Raw genomic sequence first — 19,775 nt, forward strand, 5'->3', positions numbered from 1 at the left:
TTTTTTTCTCCCTATGTTTCTTTTTCCTGCTCGTGTGGAATTTCCCGTGCTTTTGTGTGACTTTATGTGAAGAAGGGGCAGTCTGTTCTGTGCACAGGGAGTGTTGGCTACGCGTCCTGGCTCCAGCCTGCAATGTTTGCGCTGACGCCAAAACTCACAGACCGGTGCAGAATTGATTAAAACAGAGGAGCTCGGATCAAATGGCTGTGCTTCTCACAGCTGAAACGACACAATGTCCCAGTGACCCGAGGCAGAGGAGAGGAATTTCGCAATCGGACAGCCTTGTTGCTGTTTATTTCACTGCCTTTTTACGGACAGAGCTGATGGGAAATGCTCGTTTCTTGTAAGAAAAAGGAATAACACTTTTTTTTTTTTTTTTTCGTCTTGAAGTGCACTTTGTGAGAGGGAAAGGAGATGATCTGGTTAATATTCCTGCTCTCCATCCTGGATGGAGCGGTCTCCCAGCTACACTACTCCGTGCCAGAGGAGCAGGAGCCGGGCTCCGTGGTTGGGAATATCGCAGAGGATTTGGGGCTGGACATTACCAAACTTTCCGCTCGCCGCTTTCAGACGGTGCCTAGTTCACGAACACCTTATCTGGAGGTGAACTTGGAGAACGGTGCGCTCCTGGTGAAGGAGAAAATCGACCGGGAAGAAATCTGTAAGCAGACCATCCCGTGCCTACTGCACCTGGAGGTGTTTCTGGAGAACCCGCTGGAGCTCTTTCGCGTGGAGATCGAGGTGATGGATATCAACGACAATCCGCCCAGCTTTCCCGAGACGGACATTTCCGTGGAGATATCGGAGAGCGCCATCCCCGGGACCCGTTTCCCGGTGGAGAACGCCTTCGACCCGGACGTGGGCACAAACGCGCTCAGCACATATGCCATAACGAATAACAACTATTTTTACCTTGACGTGCAGACGCAGAGCGACGGGAACAAGTTCGCGGAGCTGGTGCTGGAGAAGTCGCTGGACAGGGAGCAGCAGGCGGTGCACCGCTATGTGCTGACGGCGGTGGATGGGGGCATCCCGCAGCGGACCGGGACGGCGCTGCTGGTCGTTAAAGTTCTGGACTCGAATGATAACGCACCCACCTTTGACCAGACTGTGTACTCGGTTAACCTGCGGGAAAACTCCCCCGTCGGCACTCTGGTTATCCAGCTCAACGCCACGGATGTTGACGAGGGACAAAACGGGGAGATAGTTTATTCCTTCAGCAGCCACAACGCCCCGCGGGTAAAGGACTTATTCAACATCGATGCCAGAACAGGTAGGATAGAGGTGGCGGGTGAGGTGGACTATGAAGAGAGCAGCACGCACCAGATTTACGTCCAGGCGAAAGATCTGGGGGCTAACGCGGTCCCCGCGCACTGCAAAGTGCTGGTCAAACTCGTGGACGTGAACGACAACACACCGGAGATCGGTTTCAGTACTGTGACTGAATCCGTAAGCGAGCAGGACGCCCCGGGCACCGTGATCGCACTTTTCAGCGTCTCGGATCGGGACTCCGGCGAGAACGGACACATGAGCTGCGAGATCTTAGGAGACGTCCCTTTCAAGCTGAAATCCTCTTTTAAAAACTACTACACCATCGTGACGGACGGGCCGCTGGACAGAGAGAACACAGACGCCTACACCATCACCGTGGTGGCCAAAGATAAGGGTCAGCCTTCGCTCGCCACCAGCAAGTCCATTAAAGTGCACGTCTCCGACGAGAATGACAATGCGCCCCGTTTTACGCAGGCGGTTTATGATGTGTATGTGACTGAGAATAATGTGCCCGGTGCTTTCATCCACGCTGTGAGCGCTCTGGACCCTGATATAGGACAGAACGCTCTAATTACTTACTCCATATTGGAGTGTGACATACAGGGCATGTCCGTGGACACCTATGTGTCCATAAACCAGGACACCGGCTACCTTTACGCGCTGCGCTCTTTTGATTACGAGCAGCTGAAGGAGTTTAGTTTCATGGTCCAGGCTAAAGACTCTGGTGCCGCTGAGCTCTTCTCCAATGCCACTGTAAATGTGATCATAGTCGACCAAAACGACAACGCTCCCACTGTAATAGCCCCCATCGGTAAGAACGGCACAGCCAAAGAGCACCTGCCGCGCTCCGCGGAGCCCGGCTACCTGGTGACGCGCATTGTGGCCATGGATGCGGATGATGGCGAGAACGCACGGCTGTCCTACAGCATCCTGCGGGGCAACGAGATGGGGATGTTCCGCATGGACTGGAGGACAGGGGAGCTGAGGACAGCCCGCAGGATCTCTCCCAAGCGGGACCCGCAGGGCTACTACGACCTGCTGATCGAAGTGAGGGACCACGGGCAGCCCCCTCTGTCCTCCTCGGCCAGTGTGAGCGTGATGTTAGTGGACAGCGTGGTCGAAGGCCGCAGCGGGGATCGCGGCTCGGCCTCCAAGGCGAAGGAGACCTCCCTTGACCTCACCCTCATTCTCATCATCGCCTTGGGCTCCGTGTCCTTCATCTTCCTGTTGGCCATGATCGTGCTGGCCGTGCGCTGCCAAAAGGACAAGAAGCTCAACCTGTACACGTGCCTGCTGGCCGGTGACTGCTGCCTGTGCTGCGGCTCGTGCTGCAGCAGGCAGGCCCGCGGCCGGAAACAGAAGAAGCTGAGCAAATCCGACATCATGTTAGTTCAGAGCACCAACGTGACGTCAGGGGTCGGGCCCGTGGGGCAGGTGCCCGTAGAGGAGTCCGGTGTGGGCGGCGTGGGAGGGGGCTTCGGCTCCCACCACCACCAGAACCAGAACTCCTACTGCTACCAGGTGTGTCTGACACCGGAGTCCGCCAAAACGGATCTGATGTTCCTGAAACCGTGCAGCCCGACCGCAGCACTGACACGGACCACACCAACCCCTGCGGCGCCATAGTCACGGGTTACAGTGACCAACAACCGGACATCATATCCAATGGCAGTATTCTCTCTAATGAGGTAAGAGAAGGCTGAATCAGCGTTTGTCTCCCAGGGCTCCTACAGAACTCCACATTAGATGTTATAAAAGTGCACAAAGGTGTTAACCTCATTTAAAGATCCTCCAGAAATCAGCAGCTGCCTCTGCTTCATGTCAAAGTGTGTTATCCATGCAGGTCACGCGCAGCAAAAGTCACAGAGAGGATGGAAGGGGTATCAGATATTGACTCGGCTGTTCTGCTCCGCGGCCTTTAATCATTGTCATGCGTAATGGTGATTGGACGTGTCAATTGTGAAATCTCATGTGGCCTTTTAGTTTTATTCGCGATAGAGCGCTGTCAGATCAACCTTTATGTCGTGCGCAATGGGCTGAGTGTGGCAGGGATGCTGACTTGGCAGAAAGTGCTGATGATTTCAGTCATTCAGTCAGTCGCATTTCTCTTTAAATTCTGTGTTTTGAACGTAAGTTTGGCCATTATTCATTTAATATACCCGATATATTCATTTATTCCAAAAACGCGCACACATGGGCAGTCTACATCTCGGTTTTGAATGTTTGGGTTACCTGTGCGTCAAAAGAAATCCTTAAATTTAATCCTTAAAACTTCTCCCGGTAAGAGAGCATTTCTGTGCGTAATGACATCGTTTGGTTACATCAGCAGGCCTCCTTTAGCCTAGGAAATGTTAAGTTGGTATTTTTAGTAAGGTTATACAGTGTTACCAAAAGTAAGGAGGAGAGGAGGACTTGCTTTGCGCACGGCCTTTTTCTTTTTTGGAGGGGGGGGCTTTTTTGTTGATTGCGGTGTGGCTGGAGCGCAGCCAGACAGCCAGTCACAGCCTCGCCTTTGCTGCGCGTTAAGTATTCCGCGCACGACCCAGCACGGCAGCACCGTGAACAAAGGTTGTTCAGTTTCAGCATCGGGCGGCTCAATCATTTACGCATTCAATCGCCTCCCTAACCCACTCTTCCCTTGCTCCCGTCTCCTCTCGCCCACTCACTCACCAAGTGGATGCGCGCACCGTCGGCACACAGCTCCCTCTGACACACTTAACACGTTTGACAGCCGATGTATGCTTACGTCCTCAGCCACGATCCTCTCATGTACCATAAACCTTCCTCTTATGTATTTAATAAAGTGTCTTCTGGGCTCTAAATGTGTGTTTCTGTGGGGTTTTCCAGGACAAAACACCAACGAGCAGAACTCAGCTATCTGGTGGACAGACCAAGACGTGTCAACAGGTAGCAAAGAACACACACACACACACACACACACACACACACACACACACACACAGTATTATTACCAATGTGCAATACCTAGTGAGCCACATACCATCCGCCATCAGAGGACCTATAACATCCAATAGGCCTCATGGAACCTCAGCCTATTCACATATCAATAAAATTGAATATCACACCCATCAGTGTGAATCCTGTATATTCCGCATCGTTAATTGTGGCTTTGAGAGGCTACATGGTTCCCAACATGTCCATAACGTTCATCTTCAATTTGGCATCAGTCCCATAACTGACAGAGCAGCGCCTATTAAAGCTCTAATGCTGGATTTCATTACATGCCATGTGTAACATCCAATTTAGACTCTTGACGGCCACCGTGACTGTATTAATGTGGTGTTGATTTCTGATTCTCCCTCTCTTTTTCTCCCTCTCTCTGCCCCCTCATCTAATCCCCCCCTCCTCTCCCTTCGTCTTCCCCAAACTCGCGTCTCGATGCTCCCTTTCACCCCACCCCCCACCCCCCTCCCGCGCGCTCTCCCTCTTCCCAGTTCGGCGTTCCAAGAGGCAGACATCGTCAGCTCCAAAGACAGTGGTCACGGCGACAGCGAACAGGGCGACAGTGACCACGATGCCACCAACCGGGGTCATTCGGCCGGTGAGTTCCCCACCCACACCCACCCACACACACACACCCACCCACACACACACACACCCACACACACACACACACACACACACACACACACACACACACACACACACACGCACGCACAGTCCCCTAATCTGTTTCCATAGTGTGTGTTTGCGATTGTGAATTGGATAATGCTGAATTGTTGGTGCGCATCGGTGACTTTTAATTTCCTTAATTTGAGAGTGTGCGGAGGCCCGGGCTCCGGTGTTGCTGGCTGGCTGGCATGAACAGGCCCCAGAGGCGTTGATTGTATTTCACACCCGGGTGAAAAGGAGGAAAGGGAAAAAATAGGGTGGAATTCTTTTTCCCTCTGTCTCTCTCTCTGTCTTTCTCTCTGTCTTTCTCTAACCCTGCGGCTGCTTCAGAGAGTGGTGCTGAAAGGACAGCGACATGCAGCGAGCCGCTGTAGCGCTGTAGTGGCACCAATCAATAGGCTCACTCAATGAAAAGAAAAGCTATGGCGGCTAAATTGATATAATGAGATGCATTTCAATCAGCCTCGCAGTCGGCGTAAAGCACCGCCTTTGTTGGTGAGAGATTCAGCTGATCGAGCACATTAGCAGCTTGTGCGCTCTTTGGTTCCCCTCCATAACTAAAGGTGACGGTAAAATGTTGGTATGAGGGAACATTTCCCCCCTTTGCGCGCTCTCACTTCAGGTTTATTTACCGGCTCTCGTTTCTCTCCTACACTTTACAGCGCGCTGGATTTGTCTTGGACGAGGCTTTGGGTCTTATCATAAGCCTCCCCCTTGTTCTCTCTAAAATTCTATTAGGTTAGTACCTGTTTATTGATCAGAGTGGAGTCAGACAAAAAGTGGAGCAATACAAAATCTCATTTCATATTGAATTGCCCTTTTCCCTTCTGAGGGATTGTTCCACGCGGCTCGCGCAAGGCCCCTGTCTAGACCGGAGCCTGCCAAATACCATATCGGTGCTGGGAATACAAATAAAGCGGATCAGATAGGTGTTGTTAGGATAGTGGGCGGTCCTCTATTAGGATCCACGGTGTTTCGGCGTTATTAATGAAGTGGTGGCAGTGGTCGTGTCACTGCCCGCCCTCGGAGGTCAAGCTGTGCCAGGCGCGACACGAGGAAAACCAAGAAATGCGCTCCTTTCTGTATCAAGAATGCAGCGGAGTCATGCAGAGTTTGGAGTGTGTTTTTTTTTTTTTTTTTGAAAAACGCTTTTGCAATTCAGAGCAGAGAGAGAGAGACACAGAGGAAAGAGACGGGATAACAAGGAGTGTAGGTTGCATGAATATGTGATGCGCATTTCAGTCTATTCATCTAGCAGCTAACCTCAGACCTGAGTGAGGAATCAGCCCTGACGCGGCGCTCCGGCCTGCGAGTGTGCTTCAAAACACGTTACAGTGCACGGATAGCACGTCTCCTCAGCTCCATTTGGCTCCGAGCGTGCCCGTTTGGCGCTGGCCCGGGCGCGCACCCAGTTTGGTGCTGTTCTCTGCATTTCATGCGAGGGAACCGACATTTGTTCCTCATGTTGGATTTAGAAGGGGAACAGCTTACCACTCCATGGGAGGTGATATCACACGACTGGTACTTTTGGAAAGAGGGACACTTGGAGTTGCACAGACGTCTGTAAACAACAAACCCAGACGGAGCGCGTGTGCCATTACGCGCGGGCGTATAGGTATACCATTGTTTGATTTGAAGGTGTGGGCGGCGTATACATGATACCTGTACGTAATCCGCTCGCGCGTGTGGGAGAAAGAAACGAGGCTGGGCGATGATGTCTGTGTTGAAAAGGAGTTTTCCTTGGAGACGGTACTCAGGGAAGCTTAAATGAGATTCAGTCGGAGAGGAGAGAGTGGTAGCTTGTGCCTGGCACGCTGCCAGCTGTATATCATCTCTATATAGGCATGCCTATTGTTCATTTGCCTCTCTCTCTCTCTCTCTCTCTCTCTCTCTCTCTCTCTGTGTGTGTGTATAGGTGTGACTTATTCCCTGTGTAAATATAGGAATTAGAATACTGCTGCTCATCTGGTGTGGGTTGCATACTATGTTTGTCTATATTGTTGTGTGCGCTGGCCTGTGAGAGTTTTAAGCTGAGTGCATGTTCTTCAGTTTTGCATGAAGATGCCATGAAGAGCCAAACTGAGCCAACGCTATGTATAGACCACTGTATTTATGTGTTTCTGCACACACACACACACACACGCACACATATGTTTAGTGTGTGCCAACAGTATACATATTTGCATTCTCTAGTGTGTGTGTGTGTGTGTGTGTGAGAGAGAGAGAGAGAGAGAGAGAGAGAGAGAGCGAGAGAGAGCGAGAGAGGCGCACACACATTCTCTTCCAGGGTTTGTGGCAGGGTCTCATCCTTCATTCTGTCTCCCCCACACGTTGGCTCTCCGCAACACTCGGCTGATCAGTAATTCATTTCTAGAACCTTTGCATAGCAATTATCAAAGGAGGGTTAGAGGCAAGGTTTCCTCACGGGACACGCGCGGCACACTCTCCCTCTTTTGGTGCACCTCGGAATATTTCAAATCAAGGGGAAACCATTTCCAGTTGGCATATCATCAACTACACCTGCCGTAGCTTCCCGCTCGGCCGCTCGTCTGACACTTTAGAAAATAAGTCTCCTGACGTGCTTCTAAATCAAAGGGACACTGCCTGTGAGGCTGGGATATCAGCAGATACCTTTAAAAAGTGGGCAAATGGCTTTTCTGAGAGCGGCGTGTCTGGAGTGAGGCACCGCCGCGTCAGGAGCCAGAAGCACTATTGATTGACGACCACACCTTTTACCCGCCCCCCCCCCCCCCCCCCCCCCCCCCCAGCTATTTTATTTTAGGTTGCTTGATTCAAATTAGACACTGTTTTCCTCATTATTTCCCTCATCCTCCTAATAGGAGGTGGCAGCAAGAGTGAGCAAGCAAAACAAAAACGGTGACAGATAAGAGAGGATAAAATATTCATCAGCCGAAAACTGTGACATCTGAGAAACCTTCGATCAACTGTGGAAGGCTGCGTGACGGGTGGGAGACTGGAAATGGTGATTATCATGACGTTTGTTTTGGTGAGAACAACAGCCGTGACAAATGGGACAATTAAATCACTGTGGCAACGGTGTATTAGATGGCTGATTATGAATTAGTGGCGGGCACCGTGTTGCAGTTTACCATGTCAGGGAGCTGTCAGAGGAATTTAGCATACATGGTTTTGAGACTCCCTCCTCTCAGGCCCTAGATACTGACGAGACGGGGAGAACATAAAGAAGGTCTCAGGTTTATTTTTCAAAAGCTCGCAAGAATGAAAGAAACGGAGAGACCTTACCTCGAAAGGCTGAATGTTCACAAAAGACAATAACTTTGCCCGCATGGCGATAAAATAACAAAAAAGCAAAAAAGGTCATTCTACAGAAAACCTTTCAGTCGAGAGAACATCTTCAGCTCCCCAGTCGAGAGCAATTTCAGACGACTAAGGCTGCGACTAACAATTATTTTCATCATCAATTTGCATATCATGTGTCAGAACATGGGAAGAAGACAAACGCTTCCCAGAGTCGGAAGTGATGTGTCAAAATTGCTCGTTTTATCCCAAAACAAAAACTGTGCAAATGGCCAAAGATGTTCAGCTCGCTGTCATGAAGGACAAAAAAGAACAGCAAAGCGTGAGAGAAGCAAATGTCAGTCAATCAGGAGTAATGAGACCAGAACACTTCCTCTAACAGGGGCTGACGTAGTTAAACATGCACGCCAGTGAAACTGCACTCGGGCCTCTGGAACCCATTTGTCGACAATAACCTAAACAAGAGGAAAGTATCTCAGTGTGACATGAAACGGTACAATTCTATTACAGCTAATAGGGTAAAAACACTGCCTCATTAAAAAAAATCCATTTGCATTTTGTCTGTAACAGGTGGAGATGTCACCACTTCTGAGCCGACTGGCTCGTTGGATATCAATAACAGTCACAGCAGAGAAAGGGGAGGATCAATCAGTTTGATTAACTAATTGACCTGACCGCTTCCACGTTCTGATCTCGCGCTCAGCATGTAGAAAAGGAGCTTTTTATAACTTGCTAAAGGTAGATGGAGTGTATTCATTTCAGCGCACTCACACATGAATTACATTACACGTGTAATGTAATGATTACCAATACACGTCTTGTCGAGTGTGGAGATGAATGTGTTCCTGGTATGAATAGGCTGTGCGTTCTGAATGAACTGAATAGCTCAAGTGTTTCCAAACCTGAAAAGGATGAAAAGGGGGACAAAAGCCTTCTTCACTCTCAGCACCAAAGCGTATGAATACGCCTCGAATCTGCTGAAAACACAAGATGAAAATATGAAAAAGATGTATTGTCGCTGCCTCAAAGAGAGGCCTTGGGTGTGTATTCCTGAAGTTGAAGTCAAGGCAGTAAGAAGAATGGAAATCTCAGCGAAGTCCTGGGAGTCATGAACGCGCTTCGTCCGCGATGAGTAACACACCTATCATCCTTCTGCCCACAGACCGAGCGTCAGCGTGCATCTGCTGCAGCCGTGCTATACTTCCTACGACGACAACAAAAACAACACAACATAGCCTGTGATGCCAAGATCTGTGACCAGTGGCTTTGATTACTCTTCTCTCTGATAGGGAACATAAACTACATCACTTTTGTGAACATTTGCATCACATAAGTACACAAGTGCATGCTGCTGACAACAGATTCAAAGGAGAATTCCACTTTTCGTGCACTTCTTTGCTGAGATTTCTGGACGCTGCTGTGTTATATAAGAACGGCAGTGCAAGAAACTACTACGACTGCAAATCTTACAGGTTTTAATCAAACACCCACGTCGGCCAAATGTTACACACTGAATAAGGGCCGCTTCTTTTCAGGTGCCAGATGATTTTATTGTGCTGCAAATGCGACCAAAAGAAAGAGTTGTTGGGTGAGCGTCCGCTTTCCTGCAGCCACGATAACATAAATTACTGATACACACCCTGAAAGCGTTCACCAACAAAATACTGTTTGTATCAATCACACTTTTATCTGTACTGACTCTAAGGTCAGGTCCCTTAAATTACTGTGAAGCCATTGAGCTAGCGTCAGTAAGCTACTGATTCTAAAGCTCGTTAGCAGCCTTATTTTCTAACATTATTAACTTCATAAACGTCTGAACACGGCGTCACAAACGAGAATAAACTTAACATAAATGTCAATAGCTCTTCTCTTACCTGCAAATGCAACAAAAAGGCAGTTTTTGAATGAACACCGGCTGTCCTGGCTGTATTGTGTTTTACGACTGGGCTAACCTCCTTCTAAACTTGCACAAGCCGCTACTGACGCCACAGACAAACATGAATATTTCCCCTGTTTAAAAGTGACACAAAGCATTTTAAATATAGAAACAGTGTGTTTAGAATAGAGAAAGCTGAGAAGGAGATGGAAAACTAGCTACTTAGCAACTCAATCTGCGTGCGCTGTTCCTATTGCAACCAGCTAGCTAGCATAACTAAAGAGCAAAGAGGAGAGGGATGGGACATACAAGGCCTCATGTAGGTGCTCTAATGTACAAACATATGACTCGCTCTACCTTTATTTTGGTCATAATCATATTTTTTGCCATTTGCTAGTCTTGAAGAAAGTTGCTAATACAGTTTCGGTAAACCTAGCTAACCTGTTAGCTTCCCCCAACCCCTCGGACTCTGCAGTATTTGTTAACAGAGTGACACTGCAACAGTGAATACAATGTATAAAGGGGCACTATGCAGTTTTAGAGATGAAATTCAAACTCAGAATTTTAATGTTTAGAAAAAGAATAACGTAATAAGTACAGGTATTATTTTATTGTGCATTTTCCCCATAACTGAATGAAAAGCTGTTCTTAGAGGAAAATAAGGTCCCAGAACACTGTTTGAAGCTAGAAAAGTGGCAGGGTCCGCCACATATAAACAAAGTAAAACAGTATGACATTATGTGGGCCTTTAAAATTAGTTTGTTTAGTCAGTTTATTCAGTCATCTTCTGAAGAGAGTTTGAATATTTAGTATGTAACTGAGAGAAATGACAGCCGAAATGAAGAAAATAATACCTGATGTGTTGTAATAAACCAGCATCACCCTAGGCCAGAATGGTGCAGTCAGGAGGTCTCAGTGTTTGAATGCATTTGGTCTGAGTCATAGTCTAGGCAAGGCTCTGTGTAATAGCTCGTTGCATTTTATAAGAGTAGACTAAGTGATGAAAGGCGTGCAAACCAGAGATCAATAATCAGTGGTCATCCAGAACCTTTGTTCTAACAATATCTAAGGAGCCATATTAATCAAACAGACACTGGTAGGGCAAGCGGCCATCTGGGCTCTCCCTCCCTGCCCAGTTGCCATGTAACAAACATCGAAAAATGGTCGCTGTTTCTCAGAGACTCGGAACAATTTCTCTGTCTGTCATTACTGGATGTGGCGGGAAACCATCTTGCTCTCCTTTAGCCCCTGTGAGGTCTCTGGTTTACTCATCGCAGCCTCGCCGGCCAACTCGTGTAGGGAAGCTATGCTACTCCCCTGCCGTCCTGAGCTGCTGTCCAAATATTGATGTTTTGTGTCTGCATTCTCTCCGGAACAGAGGAGGACAAGATAAAAAACAGAGGTATGGATAGAAGACACCCTCCACCTGGGGCACAGAGAGTGTTGTTGTTGTTTTTTTTTTTTGAGAGAGAGAGAGAGAGACGGGCAGAGAGGATTAAATGTTAGAGAAAATAACAAGAGACAGAGAAAGAGACACAGGGACTAATAGAGATGGAGGGAGGGAGACAGACAGGAGAATGCAGGGAGGGAACGACTGCAGATAGATACCCACAAAAGTGATTTCAAACATGGGGCTCGTGTTTTCCCAGGATTTGTTTTCCTCCATTTCCCCGCTTCCCAGTTGCTGGATGTATGTCAGGCAGCGCAATTAGTCAAATCACAGCAACCTGGGATTTCGGAAACACTCCGAGATGTAATGAAGAAAAAAGAAGCAGCGGAAAAAAAAGCCGAACAGACATGCTGATTGCTTATTAGCAAGTAGATTGTGTTTGCATTGTGTTGCGTCGCTTACGTTCCCCCTGTGTGTGTCTGTGTGTGTGTGCGAGCGAGCCTTGCATGCGTGTGTGCGCGTGTTCTTCCTGCCTAGATGAGGTCACGATGAGAGATAGGGCTGCTGGCAGGGCCTGTCATTGCCAGTCACTGTTTTGGTTGTTGTTTTGCTTCCTGCCCGAGGAAGAAAAGGTGCTTCACGGGAATCAACAGCCACTGGGTGTCATGTGGTGTCATGGCCTGTCTGTCTGTTTACTTGTGTACATTTACATATCTGCGCGCCGAGAGAGAGTATTTTTAAGGCGGAGTGTGTGTTTGCAAACATACGTGGTTATGTCGCTGTTTTTTAAGAGAGAGCCGGCAGGCGGGCAAAAAAAAAATAAAATAAAAAATCACTGAGTCGTTTGGAAGCTGGTGACAGGAGTTTCTCCGCGCCTGATGTACGGTAAACAGCGACTGCTGCAGACTATATTTGCAAATCGTATCCCGAGCACAATGCGCCTGCTTAATAATATACAGCGATATGAGAAATGAGGAGCAACTTCTCTTAATCCTCTGACATTAAATCTGTATCTTTATCTTTATGCATGTCTGTGCGCTTTCTGCACGCTTGCACTTGCGTTCGGTTTTGCACCTGTGCTTAAATCTCTCTGCCGATTTGTCGGTGCGTGCAGAAGCTTATGCATCGTGCCTTTATCCACGCAACGGCACAGAGTTGATTGGAGGGCCCGGGGTCAACACCCCTATGTGTCCGAGGAGGAAGTTAATTTGCCAAAAGTCCATTAAAAGGTTAAAGGCTAACTGCAAGGTGGGAATTAGCAGAAACGCCATGATTTAAGTGCCCCCAACCTTTTAAAGACAGACATAAATAAACATTAGTTCCAAGGTTGAATCGGAGGGCAAATGCAAGTCAACGCCACTCAGGATCTGCATTAGCATTCCCATAGATCTTCCGGAGTAGCTTCCCCGCTCTGCGCTTGTTGGGATTTTTGAGATCGCTCGTTTTGTTCTCCGGCTTCTTCTCCGAGCTGCCGTTGACCCGTGAGCCACATGTGCGAGGAGGTGAAGGAAACAAACGAACCCCTTTGGCTGCAGAAGCGCAGGCTGGTGCCGGTTCCATAGAACAGACATATTCAAAACCTGCTGAATCAAACACAATATGTAAAAATAAAATACAAAGAAAGTAGCTGTCAGCTCTTGTATGCAGCTACTTGCCCTCGCTGCCTCTTTTATAAGTAAATAACCCAGAACAGTCTTAAAGATCGTTGTGGGCTCCGTGTTTCCCACAGGAAAGCAAGATTTAGCCGTTAATCCTCGGTTTATTTAATTAAGTCTATAAAAGTTTAATCATAATTTTACATTCCCGAGTTTTCTTACATTATATACATTAATTCTTATTCATTATTAAACTGGGATAGGCTCCAGCCCCACATGGATAGTTAGATAAGAGGATAAGATAGGCTGAAAACAATTCCTTTTCGGTTAAAGTGCATAAAAAAGCTAATGTTTAATTGGAGACTTTTCACTTCTGGTACTTAAATCAAATTCCTCTCCCTCTCTGCGTGACCCCTCTCTCGTCTCCATCTGCGATCGCCCAGGTCTCCCCCCCACCCCCCCCTGTCTGTTCTGGCCATTGCTCTTTCCATCTGCGATCGCCCAGGTCTCCCCTCTCCTTCCTTATGGTTCCCGCAGTCTTGCTGCTACTCCTGCCTGCTGTCTCTGTCTGTGAAATCTGTGACTTCCCCCGTCTGTTTGGCCCTCGCTGTCCCCTGTCTGCGAGCCCTCGTGGCTCCTCTGGCTCTCTGGCCACGGCACAGTCTTTGTTGCCTGTCTCGCTCCCCGTGAGGCCTGAATTAGCAACACGATTGGATCCACACGATGCGCACAAACACAGAAATACAGTCAGCCACGGTGGTGGTTCTTAGACAATGTGGTGACAGTGCTGTAGGTAATAATGAGCTGTGCAGTGTTTACATTGCACTGAGTGACTCCTGAGTTCAGAATAACTCGTAATATTATCGGCGATTATAAAGGTGTTTTGATATGATGGCAGGTAGCTGTTCTGCTACTGAATTATATTTAGACGGCTTTTCAAAGTTTGCGGTCTTTGATTGGTCGAGTTGAACACATTACCTTGTCATTTTTCCGCCTGTCTTCCTTCCTTTCGGTCTATGATGTCGAGTTTCAAGTGTTCATTTTTTAGTTTCAGAAGATAGGGGGGCACGACGAGGACAGAAACAACTAATGCTTTTATTCACTTTATTTAAAGGTGCACTATGTAGCTTTGGGGAAGAGATTTCAATCAGACGAGAGAGATCTATGTTGACTGAACTAGTATAATTTACTTTGTTTATATGCGGCGGACCCTGCCACCTGTCTGGCTTCAAACAGTGTTCTGGGGACCTTATTTTCCTCTGCGAACAGCTTGTTTAATCAGTTATTATAATAAAATAATATCTGAGTTTGTATTATCATCTCATTAACATTGTGAATATTGAAAGTCTGAGTTTCTGATTTCTTTCTCCAAAACTGAAAAGTGCCCCTTTAATCAACCCCCTCCTCTGCTGCAAACTAAACTAATGCAATTATACTCATTAATCAGTCTACTTCCTCTTCTGCTGCTGGTTAAAGCTAAATTTAAGTTATATTGAAGACATTATGATGAAATTGGTGATCACACTTCCCATATTAATGGCAGCATAACAAAAAAAGAGTAAAAATGCGATGTAAACCTCTGCTGTTCTCATCCCACTTTAAATTACATTTAGTTTCCTTGATGGAGGAGATACATAGCATCATTGTTGATTGATGTTCTACTCAAGAGGCTTTTAAGAGAATATCAACTGTAACTAAAAATACACTTTCTATGATTTTTTTTCTTATTTGAGAAACATGCACGACTCTATTTTCCAGCCCTCACTTGTGTCTGAAGGTGTTTATGTAGCCTAAGGGGCAAAACTCAGGTCAAAATGTTGCCGGCAAAGCACTTGCTGTACCTTACACTGCTTGCTCGTTAAGCTTATTACTTTGCACTGTAACAACTGAAGACGACTCAGTGTGTATGAGGATATCAACAGTCTAATCCACTCCTCATCTGGATTGTAGTGACCGGACAGAAAAGACACTTTCCTAGAAAGTTTTTCCTTTAAAAAAGAAAAAAAAATCAAGCTGAAGCCACAAGAATGAGCAAGAAAAATATATTTTGGGTATAAATCACACTCTTGCCTGGTTGTCATGAGAAGACCAGCTACGACGTTGCCACGATAATGTTTCCACCACACGGGTTTTTATTTGTTTCTTACAGTGTTTTTGTCTCAGACTCGTTAAATTGGCATCACATTGTAGAAACATGTCTGAAATGCACAGACCAGTAGAGCAGCGGCATCCAATCTGACACAACAAACAAAACAAAAGTGAAAACTCTGACAATGGGCACCGCCGCTTTCTTGACTGGTGACGCTTTCTCTGCACTCGCCTCTTCCCGCTGTCGGTAGAGATAATCCATAATCTGTGACAGGCTGGCACTTTGAGATTTAGTCTCAATATGCTGAGGGGAAAAGGTGGACAGGACTTGGAAAAGTGTTTTTCTTTCCTTCAGGGTGCAGGTAAAGTTGAACACAAACAGATCTTTACCATCTTATATATTGACAGTATTATATGACTTCACTGGGGTGGTTGTATTGATCCATTCTGATTATTAATAGTGATGTAAGGGATTCTCTCACCCCCCTTGAAGATTATTCCTTTGTGTGCGTCCGCTCTGCGCAGTCTTATCTTTCTCTGCAGCCTAATACCTATATATGAGCATGCTTACATTGCATTGTTTGTGTGTGCGATCGCCTGCTTTTAGTCATAGATGAACAGTGGCATTATCAGTTGAATGGATCAGTAGAATAGATTTGTGTAAGTGGACCCTTTGATCTGAAGCCCCCTCAGCCTCGGGGAATTACAGATTTTCTGCTCTCTTTGTTTCTCGATCTCTCTCCTGTTTCCTTATTTATCCTCCTTCCCTCTCCTCACCCTCAAAAACGCTCATCTCCCGCTTTGATCCTGCCATTTCGCCACTTCCCCGCATTCTCCTGGTTTTTTACTTGAGAACTGGCAAAACTACAAATCCAATCTGCGCGCTGAGGGGAGAATGGCTGCAGAGTCTCATTACGATGATGAGAGTCATCATAGTATCATAGTTCACGTCTCTTTCTTCCTTTCTCTACCCTTTTATAATGTCGCTGGTACTCTTCTTTCCCCTCGCTCTCCTCTCTTTATTCTCTCTAAGAGAGCGTAATTAACATAACTGGTACCTCTTTCATGCCGGCCGTGTGTGCGTATGAGAGTGTGTGTGTTATTCTATTATATCATTTCAGATGTTAATTTAATCTTTTTTTTATGTTGGTGTTTTGTTTTTTGGCAGTAGCTCTCTGTCAATTACGCACTCTGTCGGTTTGTTTAGGGATGATTGACATTAGAGTGCGATTACACACACAGTGGAGATTTTGTTGGTTTTTGTGGCGCATTTCTTAAGATAATTGTCGTTTTTTTGTGCGCGGATGATGGAATATGGATTCGCAGTTTGTCTCTTGGTGTTTGGGAATCAATTGTGAGTCTGAGGATGTTGACGTGGAGAGGGGGTGAAATGTTTTCGCAACACCACATCACTTTGATTGCACATTTCATTCGGAATGAATGAGGTGAGGAGGAAAACAAACAATTCGCTTCATCAATGTTGGCCTTGTCTGTTTGATGAATGGCTTTTGCTGCACTTTTTCTGCTCGCGACATTGGCAAATGATTGCTAACTTATGTTCTCTCTTCTGGTCTCTTTCTCTCATCTCCACCTCCATCTCGCCTTTCCGCTTCTCCCCTCTCCTATCACGCTCCGTCTTTTTTTTTATTTCCTTTTACTTATCTCTGTAATCTTCCATCCACATTTCCACCTCTCCATCTTCCCCTCGCCTCATCTCCACTTTCCATCCCTCCATCTGTTTCCTCTCTTCAGGCGCTGACCTGTTCTCCAACTGCACGGAGGAGTGCAAAGCCCTGGGCCACTCCGACCGCTGCTGGATGCCGTCTTTCGTGCCGTCCGACGGGCGCCAGGGGCCAGACTACCGCAGCAACCTGCACGTCCCCGGCATGGACGCCACGCTGCCCGACACTGAGGTACCCTCCTCCGTCAACCTCTCCGAGCAACTCACCATGACCTCGTCCACCGCCTCGTCCAGCGATAGGTCATTCTCCACCTTTGGCAAGGATGGTCAGAGGTCACAGTCACACCACAGCCTTCACCATCACCTCCATCAGCAACAGCAGCAGTACAGCTCCAGCACGCTAGAGAGGAAAGAGTATGATAGGGGGACCCTACCGTACAAACCCACCTTTCTCTGTGAGTATCAGTATGAAAGTTCCCTGGGACCCTATGACTTTGGTCTGGTCCAGCACAGATACTAAAGGAGGGGACCATGAATCTGCCTCTTGATTCTGATCTGGACTTTTTATGTTGTTCATCAACTTTTGATTTCTTCTATTTTTAAGGAGTTTTTCTTAGAAAAATACGACTTTAAGTTTTATTGTATTGTTTATTATTATTATTTTTTTTAACTTATCATTTCTTTTGTCAGATGTAAAATGTTCTATCATTGCTAACTCCCCTTCTCCAAAAACCCACCTTGACAAATTCAATCTAACCCCACCCTAACCCTAAATACTGTCTGTAAACATGTGATTATATTATTATAAAATAAACACTATTTGAATTAGACTCGTGTTAAACTGCTGTGGCCCCTTTTTCTTTCTTTTTCCTTTTCTCTAAATTTCCCCTCGAAATTCTTTCCAATCTGATGCTCATATAAGTAAAGGTCACCAACACAAGCACACTCTCTAATCCTGACATTTTCACACACCTACCATCGAAAGCTGTTTCAAGTTTAAAACATAATTTTGAGTGTATAGACAGGGAATATAAGGTAGTTGTAAAGGACATCTTTTTTCCATTCTCTCACCAACTGAGTTTTGCTCGAGCGCGATGACTTCCCTACTGAAAATCTCCAAAGGTGAAACTCACAACCCACGCTTGCTTCTTTCTTCACACGGATTGAAGTCCATCTTGTTCTAAAAAGGATGTCTCGAGTATCTATACTCGCCTGCCTGCAGATCAATACCTGACATAAAGAAGGGTGGGTGAGGTGGGTTTGTCAACCCCGAGGTCAAGATTCTTCAGTTGGAAGAAGTCACATACACAAGTTTGTGTGCAGGAAAAAGGAGGGAAACTATTACACCATGTGGAGGGCTTAATTTGGAAAAAATGAAACATATTGATATCCATTGGAATAAAATTGAGTTCTCAGCTCGTAAAGAAGCAGGATCGGATTCTTTAGAGAAGGACGGCAGGACACTTCTGGCCGCTTTCAATTGCTTTCCGAGCTCCACATTACATGAATATTCTATTAGCTCTTAGAGTAGAGAATGGATTCGATATACACATTCAGTAGAGAAGTCATTTCCAGTCAAGTCACCACCATGTTAACCACCATCCACCATGATACTGCATGCTGACTGTGGGCCGTCTCTGCAGGTAAAAGACGAGCACCGTAACCTGCTTTATTTTTTTCCTCCCTGTTGTTTGCGAGTTAGCGAACAGAGCCAAGCAATCTTTCTCTTGCACATCAGGTCTGTGAGAAAAATAATTTGTATTTAGCCTTTAGGTGTTCGAGCCTGCTTTTGCTCCAAATATAGCTGCCTGCGCGTCTGCTCATCTTGTTTGCCTCGCAGGGTTAGGATAAATGCACTCCATATTCGCTCGGTCCAAAACTCACAACTTCATTATATTTCATTTGACTTTTTTGATTTACGATTTCACCCGTTCTACCCGGTCTGTTGAAATAAATTGACCCCATGCTGCAACGGCAAAGATTTTGTTGTTCATCAGTCTGTAAAAAATATGAGAACAGTCCCAGAGGCTGAGACTCTATTAACCAATAGGCATCATGTTCTACTTTTAAAAATAGCAGCACATGCTACTACTGGTTTCGGCAAGGCTCTGATCACCAGGGTTGCCTTGATAAAGGGTTCATAAATATTTAATGATCCATTTATAGATAATTAATGAAGCAATTAGTGCTGTGTGTATTTTATATGCATGCATTATATACCAACCAAATTTCCAACATTTATCTCCGCTGATGGACGTGTTATTTTTTTTACCTAATTCCCAAATTAGCTTTACCATTACACTGCGAGGACCAGCCTTTAGGATATATAAATAACTTCACACAGAGTCCTTTGTGGCACGTATCCTTCAAGAGATGGTATTTCGAGCCGCTTGTGTCACTAAAAAGTCTCAAGGGAAGGGGTGCCATTTGTCTTAACGAGTGTGTTCTCTGTCTTTGCAGCCCGCAAAAGGATTTGCTAGCTCGTTCCACGTGGACCTGTCGGAGACAGCGTGAATTTCTGTACTAGACCACCAACACTGATGCTAGAGACAGCGAAATAAAACTAAACAAACAGCAACCTGGACAACTGCAACCTTGGCTAAGCTTCATTATTTTGGGTGGCGAACTGTAACAAAGCCTTGGCGGTGGTCACCGGGGGAGGAGAGGAGAGATAAATACTGAGTAGCTGTAAACCTCTAGATATGTGAGGAGCAATCCAAGGCCTTATTCCTCTCAGCAGGACTGAGACCGGGGCCGCAACACTCGACATGTGGTGAAAATTATAAAGTCATCAGCAGCAGACAGAGGAGAGGAACCGAAACGGACAGAGGAATACAAAACAACAAGAAGAAGAGGGACCGATCAACTCACAGAGGTGTTTTTCTTTTGGTTTTTTTTTTGTTATTTTTTTGGACCGAGGAGTTAGCCTCTAGAGATCTGTGTGTGCCTGTTTACATGAAG

General features: G+C 46.4%; 1 protein-coding gene across 1 annotated transcript; it reads left to right on the forward strand.

Annotated features, from left to right (window-relative positions):
- The first annotated feature begins 414 nt into the window (after nt 1-414).
- On the forward strand, nt 415-19,317 carry pcdh10a (protocadherin 10a). Its single transcript, XM_073478070.1, is given in 6 exon segments — nt 415-2,851; nt 2,854-2,959; nt 4,123-4,179; nt 4,728-4,834; nt 16,886-17,269; nt 19,275-19,317. Coding segments are annotated over 6 exon segments (3,111 nt in total). The 3' UTR covers nt 19,295-19,317.
- The last annotated feature ends 458 nt before the right edge of the window (nt 19,318-19,775 follow it).

Source organism: Pagrus major, chromosome 1 (assembly GCF_040436345.1).
Source record: "Pagrus major chromosome 1, Pma_NU_1.0".
NCBI lineage: Eukaryota > Metazoa > Chordata > Actinopteri > Spariformes > Sparidae > Pagrus > Pagrus major.